This window comes from Camelus ferus, chromosome 5, assembly GCF_009834535.1.
Source record: "Camelus ferus isolate YT-003-E chromosome 5, BCGSAC_Cfer_1.0, whole genome shotgun sequence".
Classification (NCBI taxonomy): domain Eukaryota; kingdom Metazoa; phylum Chordata; class Mammalia; order Artiodactyla; family Camelidae; genus Camelus; species Camelus ferus.
In genome coordinates, this window is record NC_045700.1 from 91,913,972 (window position 1) to 91,931,535 (window position 17,564).

Sequence of the window (17,564 nt, forward strand, 5' to 3'; positions counted from 1 at the left end):
ATAATAATGTATCTAATAAAATGATGGACATGTTTAAAGACAGCAATGATCATACCTGCTCCTGAATAAGTGTCTTGCTTTTCACTTTCTTCTCTCTTCTCTTTCCCTTTCCTTCTCCTCCTCCTCCTCCTTTTCCTTCTCTTTCTCCTCCTTGTCTTTCTTCTTCTAGTGCATTCATACTAAGGGCTGAAGTGTCTAACCCATTTTGGATTTGGATGTTCTGACTCAGCTATCAACACTGTCCAAAATGAACAGGAATCCATTTTGCTTTAACAGGCTGCATAGACACTGCCTCATGCAAAATTTAGTACCTGGATGGCTTGATGTTTCAACAATTGAATTGAAAGTATGCCACTGTCTTAGAGATGGCCCTTAAAAATGTGTTTTACTTTGGCTAGAGGTGATTGTTTACAATCTCATTGAATGGGAAATCATTAACAATTTCCGACGTGACCTTTTCCTTTATTTCTTTATCTTGTTACCAAAAGGCATTATGATCTAATTCCCTAAAAAGAAAAGAAGAAAAGTAGGTAGCAAGTTTCAAATAATTAAAAATTATAATTTCGGCTTCCAATTTTCTTTTTCTTTCTTTTAGAGATAAAGAATATTGTGTGTGTGTGTGTGTGTGTGTGTGTGTGTGTGTGTGTGTGTGTGTGTGTGTGTGTATGTTTTCTGGTTGTAATAGAAGCTCTGCCAAGTCTGGAAAATCTGGTAGTGTTCCTAACTAGAAGCAAGCATAAAGGGGGACGGTTCACTCCTGTTGGTGTTCCAGGCATTCACACAACTGTCTTCTGTGTTTAGCTATAAGGAAAACATCATGCGCCTCTCCAGTCTTCACAAGGACCGCCCCGTGGAGCCTCTGGACTTGGCTGTGTTCTGGGTGGAGTTTGTGATGAGGCACAAGGGGGCGCCGCACCTGCGCCCTGCAGCCCACGACCTTACGTGGTACCAATACCACTCTTTGGATGTGATTGGCTTCCTCCTGGCCGTCGTACTGACAGTTGTCTTCATCGCCTTTAAGAGCTGTGTCTTTGCCTACAGGAAATGCTTCGGGAAAAAGGGGCGAGCTAAGAAAGCTCACAAATCCAAGGCACACTGAGAAGTGGGTGGGAAATGAAATAGGTTGCAAATTTGCAAACAGATAGAGGCAAGTTAAATTCATGTTCTACTTTTTAAAGAAATACTTTGCCATAAGGTGACATCCCAGAATGTTTTTTAAAAAATAAAAAATGATCTAATGGCTGGTCACACACACAGGCAGAGATATGTGAATATTTTTTCTGCCCTCTCCAATATCTTTAATCTGCACTACACTGTCATCTTTCAAATGATGACTTGCTAAGGAGGCTGGATGGGTTCTTCAATCTGCAAGTACTTTCCTACTCAGAAATGGGGCCTATTTGAGAGCCACAGCTGCCCGCTCCTCGGGTGACAGTTATAACCTCATCTTCTGGCTTCTCTAGATGGCTGTTACTGACTCTTCAAGAACGGTGTATGATTTCTGAGTTTGGAGGGGAAAGAATAAGGTGTGAAACTGATGGGTGATGTGTCTGAGCAGATAATCATTGCTTGTGCCAAATGAATCTGAATTTGATCAAAGCCCAAAGTACGGTGTCTGGCAAGTATATTTTCTCTGATGTTTCCCATAACTAAAAACATATTAATAAATTCATATAAATTATATTTTAGGTGTTCTTTTTATGGATGTTGTGTTTGTCATTAAACTACATGTTCTTATTCCAAAAGTAATGCATGCTTCTGACAGAAAATTTGAAAAATATGGAGGTGTCACATACACACAAGGAAATTACAATCACCATTAATCATGTTCTCTTGAAGTAAGCACAGTTACTCTTTTGGCAAATACGTATACTGACGAATATATCCAGTGTTTTCTAACATTCTTTCTTCACTTCAGTCTATTGTGAATGCCCTTTCCAGGTCTTTGTATAACACTTCATTTGTTTTTAGTGGCCAAGGAGTATTCTAGTGCATGAATATACCAGGATTGATTTAACCCCCACTTCCGGGTGGATTTACTTTTCTTTTATAAAAAAGACCTCACTGAATATCCTAGTAGCTAAGTCTTTGCACATGCCTGACAATTTCTGTGGGAAGTGCCTTACAAGAAATCAATGGTTGTCTCAGTTTTGGTTCCCTTAAGGTGAGGATTCAAGGCTCCCCCTTCCCTGACCCATGGAGTCACAGTAATGGGCTCCTGGTGGCCATGTTTTCCCTCTACAATCCCTCCCTCACCACTCCTGATTGGACAAGGAGTAGACCTTTGGGAAGTAAAGGAAACCCTGAAGGAAAGTGGGGAGTGATGACCACCAAGGGGGCGGCTCTCTGGGGGTGACAGGAGCCGAGTCCTGCTGGTTGGCTCTGGGAGCCAGTGCAGAAAATACACCAGACTTATCCCACCTGAGAGGCAAGGCCCTTAGGGAGCTGAGCGCTTGTCCCAGGTGGTGTCAATTTCCCCGCACTTCCGGTTGGCCACAAGGGCAGGCAAGGGGATTTAAAATCCAGAGAGAGCCCACAGGAGACAGATGGAGGTGCAGTGCTGGAGGTCCGGCCCCGCGCACTAGAGATAGAACACAGGGGTCTGTGTGGGGCACTGATGCGAGGCTCTCCCGGGCAAAATGTCTGAGATATTCCCAAACTGAGTCCAGAGCTGTTCAGTCAGCACTGAGAGAGCCAGGTTCCCACACCCTCTTCAGTATAAAGGAGTATCTTGGGAAAAAAGCGCATCAGTCTGATTGGCAAAAGTGGGATTTTAAGTTCATTATTATTAAAGGTTGAGTTTTTTTCAAGCTCACGAGCCATTTGTATTTCTTTTTTGGAGACTCTCCTTGTCTGTCTTCCTGTGGGGTGTATTACCCTGAGGATTTGGTAAGAGTGCTCACTGCAGTACTGAGAACACCTTTCTGACATATGCGGTTTTTCTCCCACTTGTTTTTGCCTTTAATTTTGTCCACACCTTTGTTGGTTTCTTTCTTTTTCTGCTTTGTGTTACAGGTAGAAGTTTTAAACGTGTAAGCTGCAGGAGGTAGATACAGCTCAGTGGTAGAGTGCGTGCCTAGCATGCATGAAGTCCTGGGTTCAGTCCCCAGTACCTCCATTAAATAGATGAATAAAATAAATTATTCCCCCCCCCCAAATAAAAAAAAAATGTGTAGGCTTCAAATTGGAGCTGAGGCTTTCTCCTGACTCCAGCCCCATTTATTCCTTCCCCAGGCAGCTTCTGGAACACAAGCTGTTCACACCAGTTCCCTCCCCACACTGCTGCGCCCGGTGGTGACTCATGGACTATGTCCTCCCTCCTTCAAGGCCCGTCCTGGTCCACTCAGGGACAATCTCCAGCCTCACTGCCCACAGCTCCTTGCTGCTCCTGCCCCTCCCCCCGCCTCCCCCTCATCTCTCTCAGGGAGCCTGAGCTGTTCTAACCTCCCCACTAGTTCATGCTCCTTTGCACCTTTGTGTTTCTAGTCCTTAGGCCCTCTTGTTTACAGGTAAGAGACCCCAACTGGGATATCGTAAACAAAAAAGGGATCTTTTTGTGAGGAGAATGGATTCCTAAGGATGCTAGGCTCATGGCCAAGCCTCCAGAGGGGCTGGGCTGAGTGGAGCCTCTCTTGCCCCCTCCCACCCCTGTGCACTCTGGATGCCAGCTTTACCAGTCCTGGCCCTCTCTACTCCTCAGTCCCCAGAACCCTCAGTCCTGAGAGTCCACAGGGGACTGATAGGATTCTCCCCTACCCAGAGTTTCGAATTCCTGGGAGAAAGAATCTGATTGGTCCGGCTGGATCAGGTGACTACTACTGGCCCAATCAGGAGTGGTGGGGGAGGGATTATCGAGGGAAAACATGGCCATTGGGAGACTGTAACTGTGACTCTGTGGGTCAGGGAAGGGGGAGCCTTGTGACCTGGGGAGATTCCTCCAAAGGTGTGCACTGCGTTCATCCATGCTTTCCTTGGCCCTTTCATGCATTTAGGCTCTCAGGTTTCTAGAAATACTGCGTTTTCTTATTTTCAGCTCAGTTCCCATAAAGCAGAGGTGGGAAACTCCACTGAGTGACAGACCTTAAGCGTGGCTGAGTTTATGAATTGATTGATCTCGTCCTCTTCTGTCCTCTCTAGATCATGTGTTCAGGGGCTTCTCCCTTTTTGCCACAGCTTGCCCACTCACCTAGTGTGTAATAAATGTAAGGCCCCTTTCTCCACCCCTCCTGCTGGCCACACCTTTCACAATATGACTTTGCAGCTCTTCCTGTCGAGAGGTGGAGAATGTTTCCCCACCCCTCAAGTCCAGACCTCCTTGTGACCTGCCTTGGCTGATAGAATGTGGCAAGGTGATTGGTACAGTTCAAGTCTAGGCCCTGAGAGGCCTTCATGTGTCTGCTCGCTCTCCTGGAAACCTTCCCAGATGCTATGAGAACACCCTGGGCCACCCTGCTGCATGATGAGAGACACGTGTCCTGATCACCCTAGTCTCTTCAGCCAATAGCTAGACAACTGGCAAACATGAGTGTGAGGCCATTCTAGACCATCCAACCCTCATCTAACCCATCAGCTGACCACAGATTCATGAATGACTCCAGTTGTACTTGAGGGACATAGCCCAGATCAACAGAACTACACAGCTGACCCCATAGACTTGTGAGCAATAATAATAAACTGTTGTTTTCAGTCACTAAGTTTTGGGGTAGTTTGTTACACAGCAATGACTAACTAGCACATTCACTTCCTGACCCTAAGTCCATGATCTTTCATGTATGGGGTCTTTAGACCCTCAGAGGACAAAAGTGTGTCCTACCCACCTTTATATCCGCCATAACATGGAGAGCCATGCTTAGCTGTGTGTGGCAGGCATGCAGTCAGGGTCTGGGGGAAGGAGCTGCAACCATGTCACTCGAGTAGTCGTTGAAGGAGAAAAGAAGGCCCACAGGGGAGTTGGAGGAGGTGGAGCAGAGGGGACTTTGAAAGAGAGGGCATGTAATAACTGTCTTCTGGTATCTGTTCCATCATGATCAACATGTCTCCAGAGGGCAGACTGAGGAGCGACGCATGGATTTTGTGGGGAAGAAGTGCTGGGTACTATGTAGAGGAATCTGGGTTTCTGCCCCCTCAGGTTCAGTGAAGTAGGAATGGGCTACTGAGGGTCATGAGCTCCCTGGTATGAGAGGTGTCCAAGCAGAGGCTGAGGGGTTGCCTCTTGGCAGTGGACAGACACTGAGTGGGAATTCTAGTTAAGCAGTCCTGGACCTGGGGGACTCTGGGTCTTACTCTGTTGCCCTGTAATGCATAGAGATTCATGATTTTATTGCTCAAACTGTTGATCTGGACTGTCTCTCACAGCTACAAGTGACAAGGAAATCCTTTGGGCCCCACTTTCGGTTCAGGGAAACAGAGTCGCTGCCTTCCTGTCATTGAAATTCTTTATCGTCTACACTTTCTGCCAGTGGGCCACCCGGCCCCATCCTGCAAGCCTTCCAGGCCTTGGGTAAGGGAAGTCCTCTTCTCAGGACCCCTCTGTCATCCCTGACCCCTCCAGTTGCCCTGATCACACCTCCCCACCCTGGGCTCCTAATCACATCCCCAGGGGACTTGGCTGTGAATCGCCCTTCCCATTTCTCTTCTGCAAACATACCCCACTACACATGTGGGTGACAGAAATGTTGAGTGATCACTTAATGTGGGGTGTTTTATCGCAGGACCCACTCCTCAAAGCCCTGGGTTCATTGAGCTCAGGGAGGCAGTTGGATCTCAGAGTTCCAAGGGTCTGGGGCCCAACGGTGATGATTCTAGTGAAAACCTCCAACCCTGCCAGGGGACCCACTTCCCACCAGAGCTGCGACTGAGGAGCCCAAAGCTGTCACTTCTTCATCAGCCCACCCTGCCACCATCCACATGACCATTGATGTATGTCAAGCAGAGAGCGGAGCTTTTTCTTGTAGTGTATTTTTATTCCGTCCAGGAGAGAACTCTGAGTGAAGGTCAGTAGTTGGGTCCTAGACTAGCTCCTTAAAGGATTCCCAGGAGGAAGGGAGCACAGGATGGTGGAAGGCCCTGGGATGGAGTTTGAGAAATTGGGACAGGAGGGAAAAGGATCTGGGTGCTCATGTGGACACCTGTGTTGGTGTTGTCAGCACTTAAGAAGCTGCTGGTGTCAGGAGAGCCCCTTGCAAGGAGCCGTGAGGGCTGCTGGAGCAGATTTCCAGTTAATCATTAGTTTTCAGTGTCTAGACGAGGGGGAGGAAGGGCCCTAAGTCTTAACGAAGTTCGGTCATCTATTGCTGTGTGACAAATCACCTCCACTTAGTGGCTTAGAGCACTTGTTTATAATCTCAGTTTGCATGATTGGATTCTGGGCATGGCTTAGCGGGGTCCTTTGCTCAGGGTCTCACAGGCTGCCCTCAAGATGTTGGCCTGGCGCTGCCCTTCCTGGAGCTCTGTCCATTTTCAAGCTCATGTGGTTGTTGGCAGAATCCAGTTCCTTGTGGCTGTAGGACTGAGGCCCTCGGTTCCTGGCCACAGGGCCCCTCCATAGGCAGTTACATCAGGGCTGTTCCATTCTCATGGCCAGCAGGGCAGTCGCTCTCTCCAGTCTGCTAAGATGACGTACTATGATCATGGGAGTGGGTTCTCATCCCCTTTGCCGTATTCTATTGGCTAAAATGTGGGTCTAACCAAGTCATGGGTTCCTCCCACACTCCAGGGAAGTGGGTTACGCAGGGTGGGACTCACTGGGGGTCGTCTTAGGGTGTGTCGACACACCGAGTATTTTACAAATCTTATTATCTCAGAAGAGCTTGAGGGAGAGATGGCGGAAGCAGCAATAGACTCAAATGAGGACCTGCCAGAGGCAACAGAGGACCTGGAACCTCTGGCACCAGAAGACAATGGTAAGAAAGTCACGCCCATCCCTGTACTCCTGCCTCATTTTGGCCACTAACTCCTTGAGGGCAAGTCCCAGCCAAGGTCTCAGTTTCTTCATCTGTTCAGGGGACAGGAAGGTCCCCGTCTGACCGTGCCGCAGGGGGAGCTGCAGCTGGCAGGTGTCAGGGAGACTGGGGTGTAGGAACACCCCCTGTAATGCTCATCTCAGCATCACACCTGCATCACCTTTGTCTCAGGTACCTTCCAACAAGTCACAAACCTCCTCAACATCATGGACGGTGAGTCGGCAAAGACGGATGCTGCTGGGGCAGGTCCTGACATGCGCAAGACGCTGGCCTCGGTTATCATCGCGGAGAAGGCCACCACCGAGCCCTCTGTGGTGGTGAACGTGCTTGCCCGCTGCCTGCAGGTGCCGGAGGTAGGGCCTCCTCACCCTCAGCTCCTCCTCTGAGCCCGGCCTCCTGTGGCTGTTTGCACATCTGTCCACTGCTCCGCAGAAGTTTTCTGACCGTTGTAGGCATGGGGCTAGGTGCTGGGGTCCAGAGGTGGGCAAGACTGGGAGGTACTCACTCCTCAACCAGGTCATTTAAAATGCTGATGAGAGCCATCTAGGAAGCAAAATAGGGTGCGTCCTCTTGGACTTGCAAGAGGGTCAGTGCTGAGTCTGTGGGGGACCCTGACCACTGACCATTTGCCACTTACCTTGCTGAGTGTGCCGGACTGAAAACAGTGAAGAGAGAACAGATTTGCAGTCCACACTGGCAGGGCCAGTTGAATGAGCCTGATGGGTGGAGGGAAGGGGGAGGCGTTGGAGATGGAGGAGTCAATGTCAAAGTCTTGGTCAGTTCAAGGGTGGTGGGTGAATCTGCCCTATGGAGTATTAATCATTCTGAGCCCAATTCCGATGTGTTGGCTTTTTTGCCCCTAACACCACCAAGCAATTCCCTGGTATTAGCTGGGTGTCCTACAATTTAACCCAATTCTGACACTGTCGACCCGGAAATAGTGTCAGATTCCACAGGTTAAGGGCTCAGTTGCATAAGACACTACTCCCTTGTCCCAGCTTCAGACACCAGCCATAAGTTTGGCCAACTGGCTATAGATTAGAGGTTCCCATGACCCTCTCCTTGGGTTCAACTAATTTGCTAGGGTGGCTCTCAGAACTCAGAGAAACATTTTACTTACCAGATCACCAGTTCATTATAGCAAGATGTAACTCAGGAACACCCAGATGGGGGAGATGCAGAGGGCAAGTGATGTGGGAAAGGGCACGAAGCTTCCATGTCTTTCTGAAGGGACCACTCCACTCTCCCCAGATCTCTGCGTGTTCTACTAACCTAGAAGCTCTCTGAACCCTGTCCTTTTGGGTTTTTATGGAAGCTTCATTATATAGGCTTGGTTAATTAAATCGTTGGTCATTAGCAATCGATTCAGCTTCCAGCCCCTCACCCCTCTGTGGAGGTCAGGGGGGGAGAATGAAATTCCCAGCCCTCTAATCATAATCTAATCAATTGGTTCTCCCGGCAGCCAGCTGCCATAGTTAGGTGTGGACCAAAACTCATCAGCACAGCAAAACACACCTCTATCACTCTCATCACTTAGGAAATTCAAGGATTTTAGGGGGTCTGTGCCAGAAACTGGACGAAGACTAAACATAAGTTTCTTCTTATAAATTCCAGGTATGTCGGAGGAGGACCAGTGGGAGGGAGAAGATGGCGACTTGGTGTGCTCGGGCGGGGCTGGGTGCATCCCAGGCCCCACTGCCCAGGCCAGGATCTTCCCAGCCACCACGCTTGTTTCCCAGATTTCTACTCAGCGCAAAGTCAACATTTACAACATCCTCCAGGAGGTCATCCAGCAAGAGGGGCAGCTGGAGGAGCACTGCGTCCAGAGGCTGGTCGCCATTGCCTCCAAGGAGATGAGGGAAATCCCAGAGGTAGTGGAGCCCTGGGCCCCACCGGTGCCTGCCCCCTGCCAACTCAGGGGCTGAGTCTCGGTTGGCAGGGCCTGGGATGCCCAAGGCCTTTGTCCAGTTACCTCTTGGGGCAAGAACTGGTTGAGAGGGTCCGAAGGAGCCCAGTGGGGCTGGAGCAGGTGCAGGGCAGAAGCTGGTGGTGGGACCACACATCCGTCTCCTGTCCCCTGCAGGTGGAGGGCTATATGGAGGCAGAGGTGGCCAGCGATACCCTGGTGGCTCTGTCCCGAAACCACTTCAGCTTGGTGATGTATGAGCTGCAGCACCACCTCAAGCCCCTCAACCTCACGGAGGAATTCGTCATCATCACCCTGGCAAAGCTGGCCAACGGCAACGGTAGGGCATGCAGGGCCTCAGCCCCAGCATCTGGCCTCCTGCCTGGTCTCTGCCCTTGTCCCTGCCCCCTTGCATGTCTGTCTCCTCTTACGTTTCTCCAGCATTCCTTCCCTTCTTCTCTGTGTGTCTCTCTGTCTCAGCTGCTAAGATTCCTTCTCTGTGTTTCCGCCTCTCATTTCTGTGTCTTTCTTCCCCATCACTCCTTCTCCTCCAATTCTCCTTCCCCTCGCCCCCGCTGGCTCCATTCTTCTCCCTTTCTCCCTCCCCCTCTGTCTCTTTACTTCACAGACATGCGCTCAGTGCCTGCTTCAGGCAGGCCTTATGGTGAGTGCTGAGCCACAGGTGAGTAAAACACTGTGAGCAAGTAAACAAGGCTGCAGACAACCATCATACAAGAAGGCAGCCATGGAGAGAACAGCCAGGTGGCTGTTTGACATCATGATGAAGGGAGGGGGCCTCATCTCTGTGGGACCTCACTGAAGTGGCCATACTTCAGCTGTGACCTGAAGGGCCCGGTGGTGATATCTGTGTGAAGGACTGGATGAGAAAGGACGTTCCGCATGGAATGTGCAAAGGCCCAGTGGCAGGAGAAAGCTTGGTTTCTCTGACAACTGAGAGGTCACCATGGCTGGAGTCAGAGAGGAATTGGAGAGCTAGGCAGGGTCTAGTGGGAGTGGTGCAGTCTGGGCTTCATTTGAGGGCGCTGGGAAGCTATTGAAGGATCTCATGCTGCGGAGTCGCCTGATGAAAGCATCCAGGAAGACGATTCTAGCGGTGATGTGAATGAAGAGGTGTGGGTGGTGTGCAAATGTGAAGTGACAGTGACTCAGACTCACTTGGTGAGTGGTGGACTTACGTGAGCAGCAGATGGGGCTCCAGTGAGTGGCCCTGCTGATGGATTGTGTGTAAGAGACACAGGAAAGGAGAAACCAAGAACTCCTAAGTAAACTGGGTGGGTTTACTTCCTGAGAGCGAGAACTTGGGGGTCAGATAAAGACTTTCTTTTGTATGTCTCAGGTTTGCATCCCTTGAGAGATGTCCAAGTTCAGAGGTCAAGGGGGCAATTAGTGTGTGAAGCTGAGTTCAGAGGGCAGATCTGGGCTATGCCTTCCTGCCAGGGCGGCCTCAGAGTTTAGGTGGTGTCCAGAGCCACTGACACCAAGGGAGTGAAAGCGGAGACAGGAGAGGGCCAGCCCCTGGCCAGAGAGGCCCCACGCCTGAGAAGGCATCGGGGGACCAGCAGTGAGATGAGGACCGTGTGGTGTCGTGGGGCCTGTGAGGAGGAGGGGGACTCGGAGGGGCCCAGGGGCCAGTTGTGGCCCGCCCTCCTGGCGTGGCTGGGAAGATGAAACTGGAGGGGGCGGCTTGCTGGGGATGGAGGCCTGGCCGTCAGGAGAGAGATGGGGGGAGAGCCAGTGGAGACTGGAGGGGAGAGGACTAAGGTGGCAGCTGAGGGGGCTCTGGGGGGCAGGGGAGGGCAGGGCTCGTGTGTGCGCCGAGGCCGGAGCCTGGAGGGGGCAGATGAGGGGTGCAACTCAGAGAGGGGGAGGGAATCTGAGGAAGGGGAGTTGGGGGGGGCTCAGGGGCGGGGCCTGGAGGCCAGGGTCTGTCTGTCACTCTGTCCTCTTTCTCCTCTCCCCTCCCCCATCTCTGTTTCCCATATCCCTCTACTCTCTTTTCTTCTGTTGCTTGTCCCCTGCTCTCACTTGCTCACTCACTGTCTCTGTTTTTCATCCCAGGACGTGTGGGACACCCAGAGGGGCTGGGAGGGGTTAAGGAAGCCCGCCCGCTGCCTCCTTGCCCGCTTCCTTCCTCCACTCTTCCTCCTCCTCGTCATTCCCTACCCTTCCCCTCCCCCTCTCTTTCTCACCCCCTCCCCCTTAGCCTCTTTACCTCCCAGTGACTTCCGTCCACAGAGGGGCTCCCTGGCTCCGGGGCTGGAGGTGTGGGTGGTGGAGCTGTCCCCTCTGCTGACCCTTACCCCTGACTCCCTGCGACCTCTGCCCCTGGCCCACAGTGTTTGAGTTCATGCCATACATGGGCATCACCCTGGCCACCATATTCACCATGCTGAGACTCGCCAGCGAAGCCAAGATGCGTCAGGTCATCTGCGGGGGTACGTGCCCCACTAGGCCTGCAGGTCTGGCCAGTCAGGGTGCTGGGGAGGGGAAGCAGGGTCAGCAGGTGAGATTCCCAGGGGCCGGAGGCCAGGGAAATGTCTCCAGGTGAGGATTGCCCCTGGCAGGTCTTCGATGCCGCCTACTTCTGACCACCCGGCCCCAGGTTTTGATTACTTAATATTTTTGCGGGCCCAAATCTTGGATACCTGAGAAAAGTAGGGCAAAATGTGTTTGACCTCGGCTGCAGTGGAATCCCCAGGCTGTGAGCAAAGAGCCATATTCCAGCCCCGCCACCTTGACCTCCACACATGAACTTCTAGGGCTGGGACCCAGACACACCCGCGTGCTACCCCCTGGGGGGCGTTTCACACACAGTCATGCAGGGTAAAAATCAGGGAGCTGTGAGAGGGTTGGGAGGGCAGAGAGGGAGGGGCAAAAGATTTTTCTAGCAGCGTCTTTGGCCATCTCAGTAGTCCACTAGTTATGGGAGCGTGTGAGCGCTCCTTCCTGGAGAAGACGGCCTAGGACTGCTTTGTCCTGCACCCCGCCCACCCCGGGGCTCACTGCGCATCCCCACGGGTAGCCATGGAGACCTTCTGTGAGGCGGTGCAGTTTTACCTGCGGCATCTGGAGGACAGCGTGTACCCCGTGATGACCGAGGAGCAGTTTGCTGTAAAGCTGTTCCCCATGTATCGCTATTTCGTGACCGTGTGGCTGAGGAACCATAACCCCGAGGTGAGATGTGTTCTGCTCGGGTGTGCCCCCATGGTCCCCCAGTCAGGGGGGCTGGCAGGGCTGAGACACCCCTGGGTCCAAGGAGATGGTGACCCAAATAGAGGCAGGATCAGGAGCTTCCGATGCTGAACCCCGTGGGCCCTGGGCCTCCAGGAGGCCCCTGGAGATGCTGGTTAAGGGTCCCTGTTACACGCGTGCTGGGCGCTCTCCGGGTAATTTACCTGCGGGAGAGGCTTCCACCCCAGCTCTGTGCTGCAGGAAGTGAGGTGAAGGGTCATATTCCAGCCACCTCCCCTCTCCCCGACCTCTCACATGAACCTCAGAGGCTGGGACCCAGACACATCTCATTTTACAAGTGAGGAAGCTGAGGTCTGCCCAAGGTCACCTAAGTGACACAGCCAGGACTCATGGGGCCTCGGGGAGGCCTAGACTCTACTTCCAAGGTCGCCTGTGTCACGTGTCTTTGATTCCATGGATGGGGCTGACATGACTGGGCCTAGCTGGGGGTCCTGGGCCAAGGGGCCTGGAGACCCTACTTGTGTGATAGGTGAAGCTGGGGGTCATCAAGTCCCTGAAGCCCATTCTGAGCCTCCTCCTGCCCAACGACGACCTGCGGGAACAGGTGTACGACTACATCCCGCTGCTGCTGGCCGAGTACCGGGGCAGCCTGGAGGCGCTCTTCATCACACAGGTGAGGGCCGGGTGGGCAGCAGCCTGGGCCAGAGGCTTGGGATATTTGGGACTCCCAGGTGTCCCATGGGGTGTCTTCTGGGTGGACAGTGGGGCTATGGGGCTGGGCACCTGTAGGGTTTTCAAGAAACAGATGATGCCAATCCAAATGGCAAGAGTGAGGTCCCCTTTGGGTCTTGGAGGCCATGGTGAGGTCAGTTTCCTAGAGCTGCCGTAATAAAGAACCATGAGGCAGGTGGCTTAAAGCAACAGATATTTATTCTTTCGTGGAGACTGGAGGCCAGAAGTCCGACATCAACGTATTGGCAAACTGTGCTCCTTCTGAAGGCTCTGGGGAGGGTGGGCGTGGGTGGGAATCTCGCTTCTTCCAGCTTCTGGTGGCCCCGGGCATTGCCTCACTCCAGTGTCCCCTCCATCTGCACATCTTCTCTGTGTCTCTCTCTGTGTCCTCTCCTCTTCTCACAAGGACATCAGTCATTGGCTGTAAGGCCCACCCTAAATCCGGGATGATCTCATCTAGAGATCTTTACCTAATTTATCTGCAAAGACCCTATTTTCAAGTAAAGTCACATTCTGAGGTTCCGGGTGGACGTGAATTTTGGGGGGACACCATTCAACCCCTGACAGCTTGGAATGCATGTGTGATGGAGCCTCTGCAAAACTGTGTGTGGAGGTGTGACCTGGGCTGATGGTTATTGTGAAGGGGTCACTCATCTACAGACAAGAGGTGGCCCTTTGCTGTGAAAGCTGGGAGCAGAAATGAATGTGACAGATTTGGGGAGCCAAACGTAAATCATTCTGTCTAAAGATCGGCCTTCACTTTCAGGTGAGTGGGAGAGAAAGGTGAAAAGGGCCTTGAATGCCACACGCAGTGGCCCTGGCACTGCCCAAGTGTTACTATGTGTGGGAGTCGCCTGAGGGCTGGTTGAAACAGAGTCTGGGCAGGAGCTGGGAGGCCGCATGTCTAATGAGCTCCCAGGGGATGCTGATGTGTCTGGTCGATGGAAAACGTCGAGTAGCAAAGGTCTAGATTTTGACCCTGAGTTGGTAGAAGGTCATGTGTCACCACAGGTCTTGAGGCAGATCCTGGAGATGTCGGTCACCACCAACACCCCCATCCCCCCAATGCAGCTGCACACCATTTTCACGGAACTGCACATCCAGGTGAGGCCAGCAGGCTCCACGGGGCATGGCATTCTTGGAGTGGATCGGCGGGAAGCGGGCTGCGGTCGGTGGTGTGGCCGACCAGGGCCAAGGGTGAGGTGGTGGTGCAGCCCCGGTCTCGCCCACCTGCCTCCTGCATCCCGCTGGATGGGAGGTTGTGACGCTCCAGCACCTGCATCCCCCTGCCCCCCGATCCAGCTGTGATCTCACCTACCCTCCCCGCACGCCCCCTCCCCAGGTGTGTTCCAAGGCCCCTGCCCAGCAGCAGTACAGCAGCCAGAACCTGGCGGAGATCGTACACTGCTTCATCGCCCTCGGTGAGGCTCCCCCAGGTCCGCGGTGAGCCTCCGGGAGCCCCGGCCCCTTGGAGCCCCGGGCCCGGGGCTGCCTCGTCCTGCTGCTCCAGCTCTGTGGGCACAATTAAAGCGGTCCTTCCCCCTGCAGCCCGCTCCTACCCCAAGGAGCTGATGAAGTTCTTCCTCAGCCAGATGGAAATGAGCAACGAGGCCACCCGGGTGGGGACCCTGGCCCTGATTAGGGCAGTGGTGAGCGCAGATGGTGAGTGAGGGCAGGGAGGCGGTCGGGGTTGGTGGCAGGGTGGGGGGGTGTGGGCAGGTCTCCCCTGTCTCTAGTCCTCCTTCATTTCCTCTGGGCTGAGGAGTCACAGCTCTGGGTGGCTTCACATTTTCTACCCTTGAACCTCACCAGCTCCGGAACCCACCTCCACACCCTCATCCCTCTCCTTAAACCCTCAATCTGTTTCTACTTGAGTCTGAATTTCAAACTGTTGACTCAAATCTTAGTGTAACCCCCAAAGCTAAATCAAGGACTGAATATAAAACCTAGTTACACCATGTAGGTGGAACCGTGAATTCCCACTGACCCAGTGCTGAACCTTAGTCTGATTCTAAATCCCTAAGCCCAAACTCTAAACCTGGCCTTGATATTCAAGGGAAATAACTGTCTCCGGCAGCACCAGCTGCTGCATCAATTTGAACAAGGTTCCCCCTACTGGCAGCACATGGTCTTGCATGACTTGAGAAGAGCTTGGGTGGCTTCAGTTCAGCCCTTCAGCTGGGTGCCCTTGCGCAGTGCACAAACTGGGCAACTGTATGTGAAAGATCTTCTACTTTCTACTGACAGTAAACCCCTCTTTTAAAGAAATGCAAATTTAAGCAACAGTGAGACCCTTTTTTCCTATCTGATGGGCAGAGATGATAAAGATAGTGAACAGAGCTGGTGTAGCCATTTTTCAGTAAAAGGCCAGATAGCAAAAACATTTTCAGTTTTGCAGGCCACAAGGTCTGTGACAATTACACAACTCTGCCATTGCACAGCAAAAGCAGTCATAGACTGCAGAGCGTGGCTGTGCTCCAGTAACACTATTTACGAAAACAGCCCTGGGCTAGATTTGGCCTTAGGGTTATACTTCGCTAATCCCTGGTCTAGAATTTAAGAAACCAGACTCTTACACTTCATTGACAGGGGTGTAAACTGATAAACGATGCTGGGTGCTCGATCAGATAAGGCCCAAAACTCCGGCTCAACAATCCAACATTTGGTCAGTTTTCTAAAGGCAATAATTGCCCAAAGGTAACTGGACAAAGATGGTCATCATGACTTTGGGCATAAAAGCAAAACATTAAAAACAACCTACATGTTTTTCTATAAGGAATTTGTGGAATTAATGATAGTATATCCACATAATGGCATATTACATAACCTATACTTTTTCATGGAAAAGCTGCCCTCTACAATAAGTGTAGCAATACAGAATGGGACAGAATATACAGCATGACCGCGGTTATGTGAAAAGTCTATGTGCCTGTTTATGCATAAACAGGTTTAAAAGGACACACGAACTGTTAAAGGTGGCTATGTTTTACTTTAATTTTGCAATGAACATATACTATTTTAATAACCGGAAAAAGAGGTTTCCATTTTGAAGATAAAACCTCTAAATGGTAACATTCTTCCTTGGTGCCTGATGGCCCGTCACCTTCTACCTTGGCCTCGTTTCCTCCTTTTCCTCCATCAACATTAAATTCTAGTAACATCTAGCCTTGAGTGTAGCATCAGCCTGATTGCTTAACTCTAATTCCATCCATACACTGTCTCCAGAAATTTCTCACAACTCTTCCTCAATTCCCTTAATCTTCCTCCTTCAGTCGGGGGTCTGGTTATCAGCCCTACATCCAGCAAACACACAGCACCCTCATGCACTAGGCACGGTGGTAACTCATTACTGCTCACAGCGGCTCTGCGAGGGAGGTGCTCTTGATATCCACCTTTTACAGGCGAGGCAACTGAGGCACAGAGGGGCTAAGTAGTTCACCTAAGGTCACACAGCTGGGATGTAGTGGAGCCAGGGTTTGAACCCTGGAAGCCTGGCCCCAGAGCCCAGGCTCTCCACAGCTGAGCTTTGCCACCTGTGTTTGTCCCCGGTGTGTCCAGCACCATGTGTCCAGCTGAGGGAACTAAATAGCTCTTAGGGGGAGACTCCGTGCTCAAGGAAAGTCCACTGTGTTCAAAAGAGACACATACAAAGCAGAGGTCAAGGGAGTGAAGCATCAAAACAACGTCCCCTGGGGCTGGGGTGGGGTGGGCACCGAGAACACAGGGAGGTGGTCAGAGTGGCCTCCGAAGGAAGTGCCCCTGGGCTTGTGGGGGTGAGTCTGAGGCCCTAGGGAGGCGCGACTTGGACGAGTCCCCTGCACCTGGCTCCCAGGCACCTCTGCAGAGCCTGGCCCTGAGGCCGACGGACCTCCAGGCAGGTTTTCCTCTTTCAGAGCCCAGAATGAATGTCAGGACCATCTACCTGGCCATCCGGGTAGTCAAGAACACACTCTCCGACTCCCGGTCCAAGGTAAGAGGGTGGAGATCTGGAAAGGGATGCGTATGGGACCTCTGCCAGGGATGCAGAGGGACCGCGGCTGCAGCCTTCCCTGCCCTCCAGCTCTGTGTGGGGAGCCCCGGCCGCCTCCTCAAGTAAGGCCCATGGATGGAAAACCTAGCTTCCCAGACAGCACTAAGTACAGCTGCGGGAGAGGGAGGCCCATCCAAGCTGTGGCCCTGCTCCTGAGGCCCTCAATACCCAAGGACCTAGAGTTTTGCAGTGAAGGGTCTCAGATGCCACCCTGGACAGAGGAGCATGAACCCACCTTCTGGTCAAGCTGCTTGGCTGCCAAAGGGTTTTATAAGGTCTTGACCATATTTGAAAAAAGCAAATAAAGGCTAAAAATCACCGTCTTGGCTCTTCTGCAACCACAGTCCCTGGAGCATAGCTTTGCTTCTGGCCCCTGGGCCGTGGGGGCTGCTGTTTGGGTCATCATGTCCCAGAGAGGGGAGGTCCAGGATGGAGGGGTCTGCACACACAGGGGAGGGAATGGGGTGTTTGGCTGGAGACGTAGGCAGAGCTGTCCTATACCTGGAAGTTGTCAAGGGAAGAGGGAACAGGCTTGATCTGTGTCACCCCCACATATGAGCTCCAGGGAGCCCAGGATAAGAGTCATGTTTTCCTCAGCAGGGCTGCCTGAGGCTGGAGCAGCCCATGTAGGGAGAGTGTGCTCATAGCTTTGAAGGGCTCAGGCGAGGGCCTGGGTGGGCACGCTGTCCTGGGGGACCCCCGGAGGAGGCTGTGGACAGAG

The 17,564-nt window shown here is 52.3% G+C and overlaps 2 protein-coding genes across 4 annotated transcripts in view; both read left to right on the top strand.

Moving 5' to 3' along the window:
* The window catches only part of LOC102523029 (UDP-glucuronosyltransferase 1-6), a 74,949-nt gene extending 73,266 nt beyond the window's left edge, over window positions 1–1,683 (top strand). For 2 of the 3 annotated variants that reach the window (XM_014564721.2, XM_006191127.3), the window contains exon 5: window positions 802–1,683. In XM_014564721.2, coding sequence (XP_014420207.2) covers window positions 802–1,099 — 298 coding nt within the window. In that variant the 3' untranslated portion in view covers window positions 1,100–1,683. The remainder of the gene's footprint in view (window positions 1–801) is intronic. The other variant, XM_014564722.2, reaches the window with a different exon arrangement.
* Window positions 1,684–6,820: 5,137 nt separating this feature from the next.
* The window catches only part of MROH2A (maestro heat like repeat family member 2A), a 43,272-nt gene continuing 32,528 nt past the window's right edge, over window positions 6,821–17,564 (top strand). Inside the window, exons 1-11 of the mRNA XM_032479181.1 lie at window positions 6,821–6,902; window positions 7,134–7,315; window positions 8,702–8,833; window positions 9,046–9,208; window positions 11,226–11,324; window positions 11,912–12,063; window positions 12,611–12,754; window positions 13,825–13,917; window positions 14,156–14,234; window positions 14,362–14,475; window positions 16,707–16,783. Of these exons, the coding sequence (XP_032335072.1) occupies window positions 6,821–6,902; window positions 7,134–7,315; window positions 8,702–8,833; window positions 9,046–9,208; window positions 11,226–11,324; window positions 11,912–12,063; window positions 12,611–12,754; window positions 13,825–13,917; window positions 14,156–14,234; window positions 14,362–14,475; window positions 16,707–16,783 (1,317 nt within the window). The remainder of the gene's footprint in view (window positions 6,903–7,133; window positions 7,316–8,701; window positions 8,834–9,045; window positions 9,209–11,225; window positions 11,325–11,911; window positions 12,064–12,610; window positions 12,755–13,824; window positions 13,918–14,155; window positions 14,235–14,361; window positions 14,476–16,706; window positions 16,784–17,564) is intronic.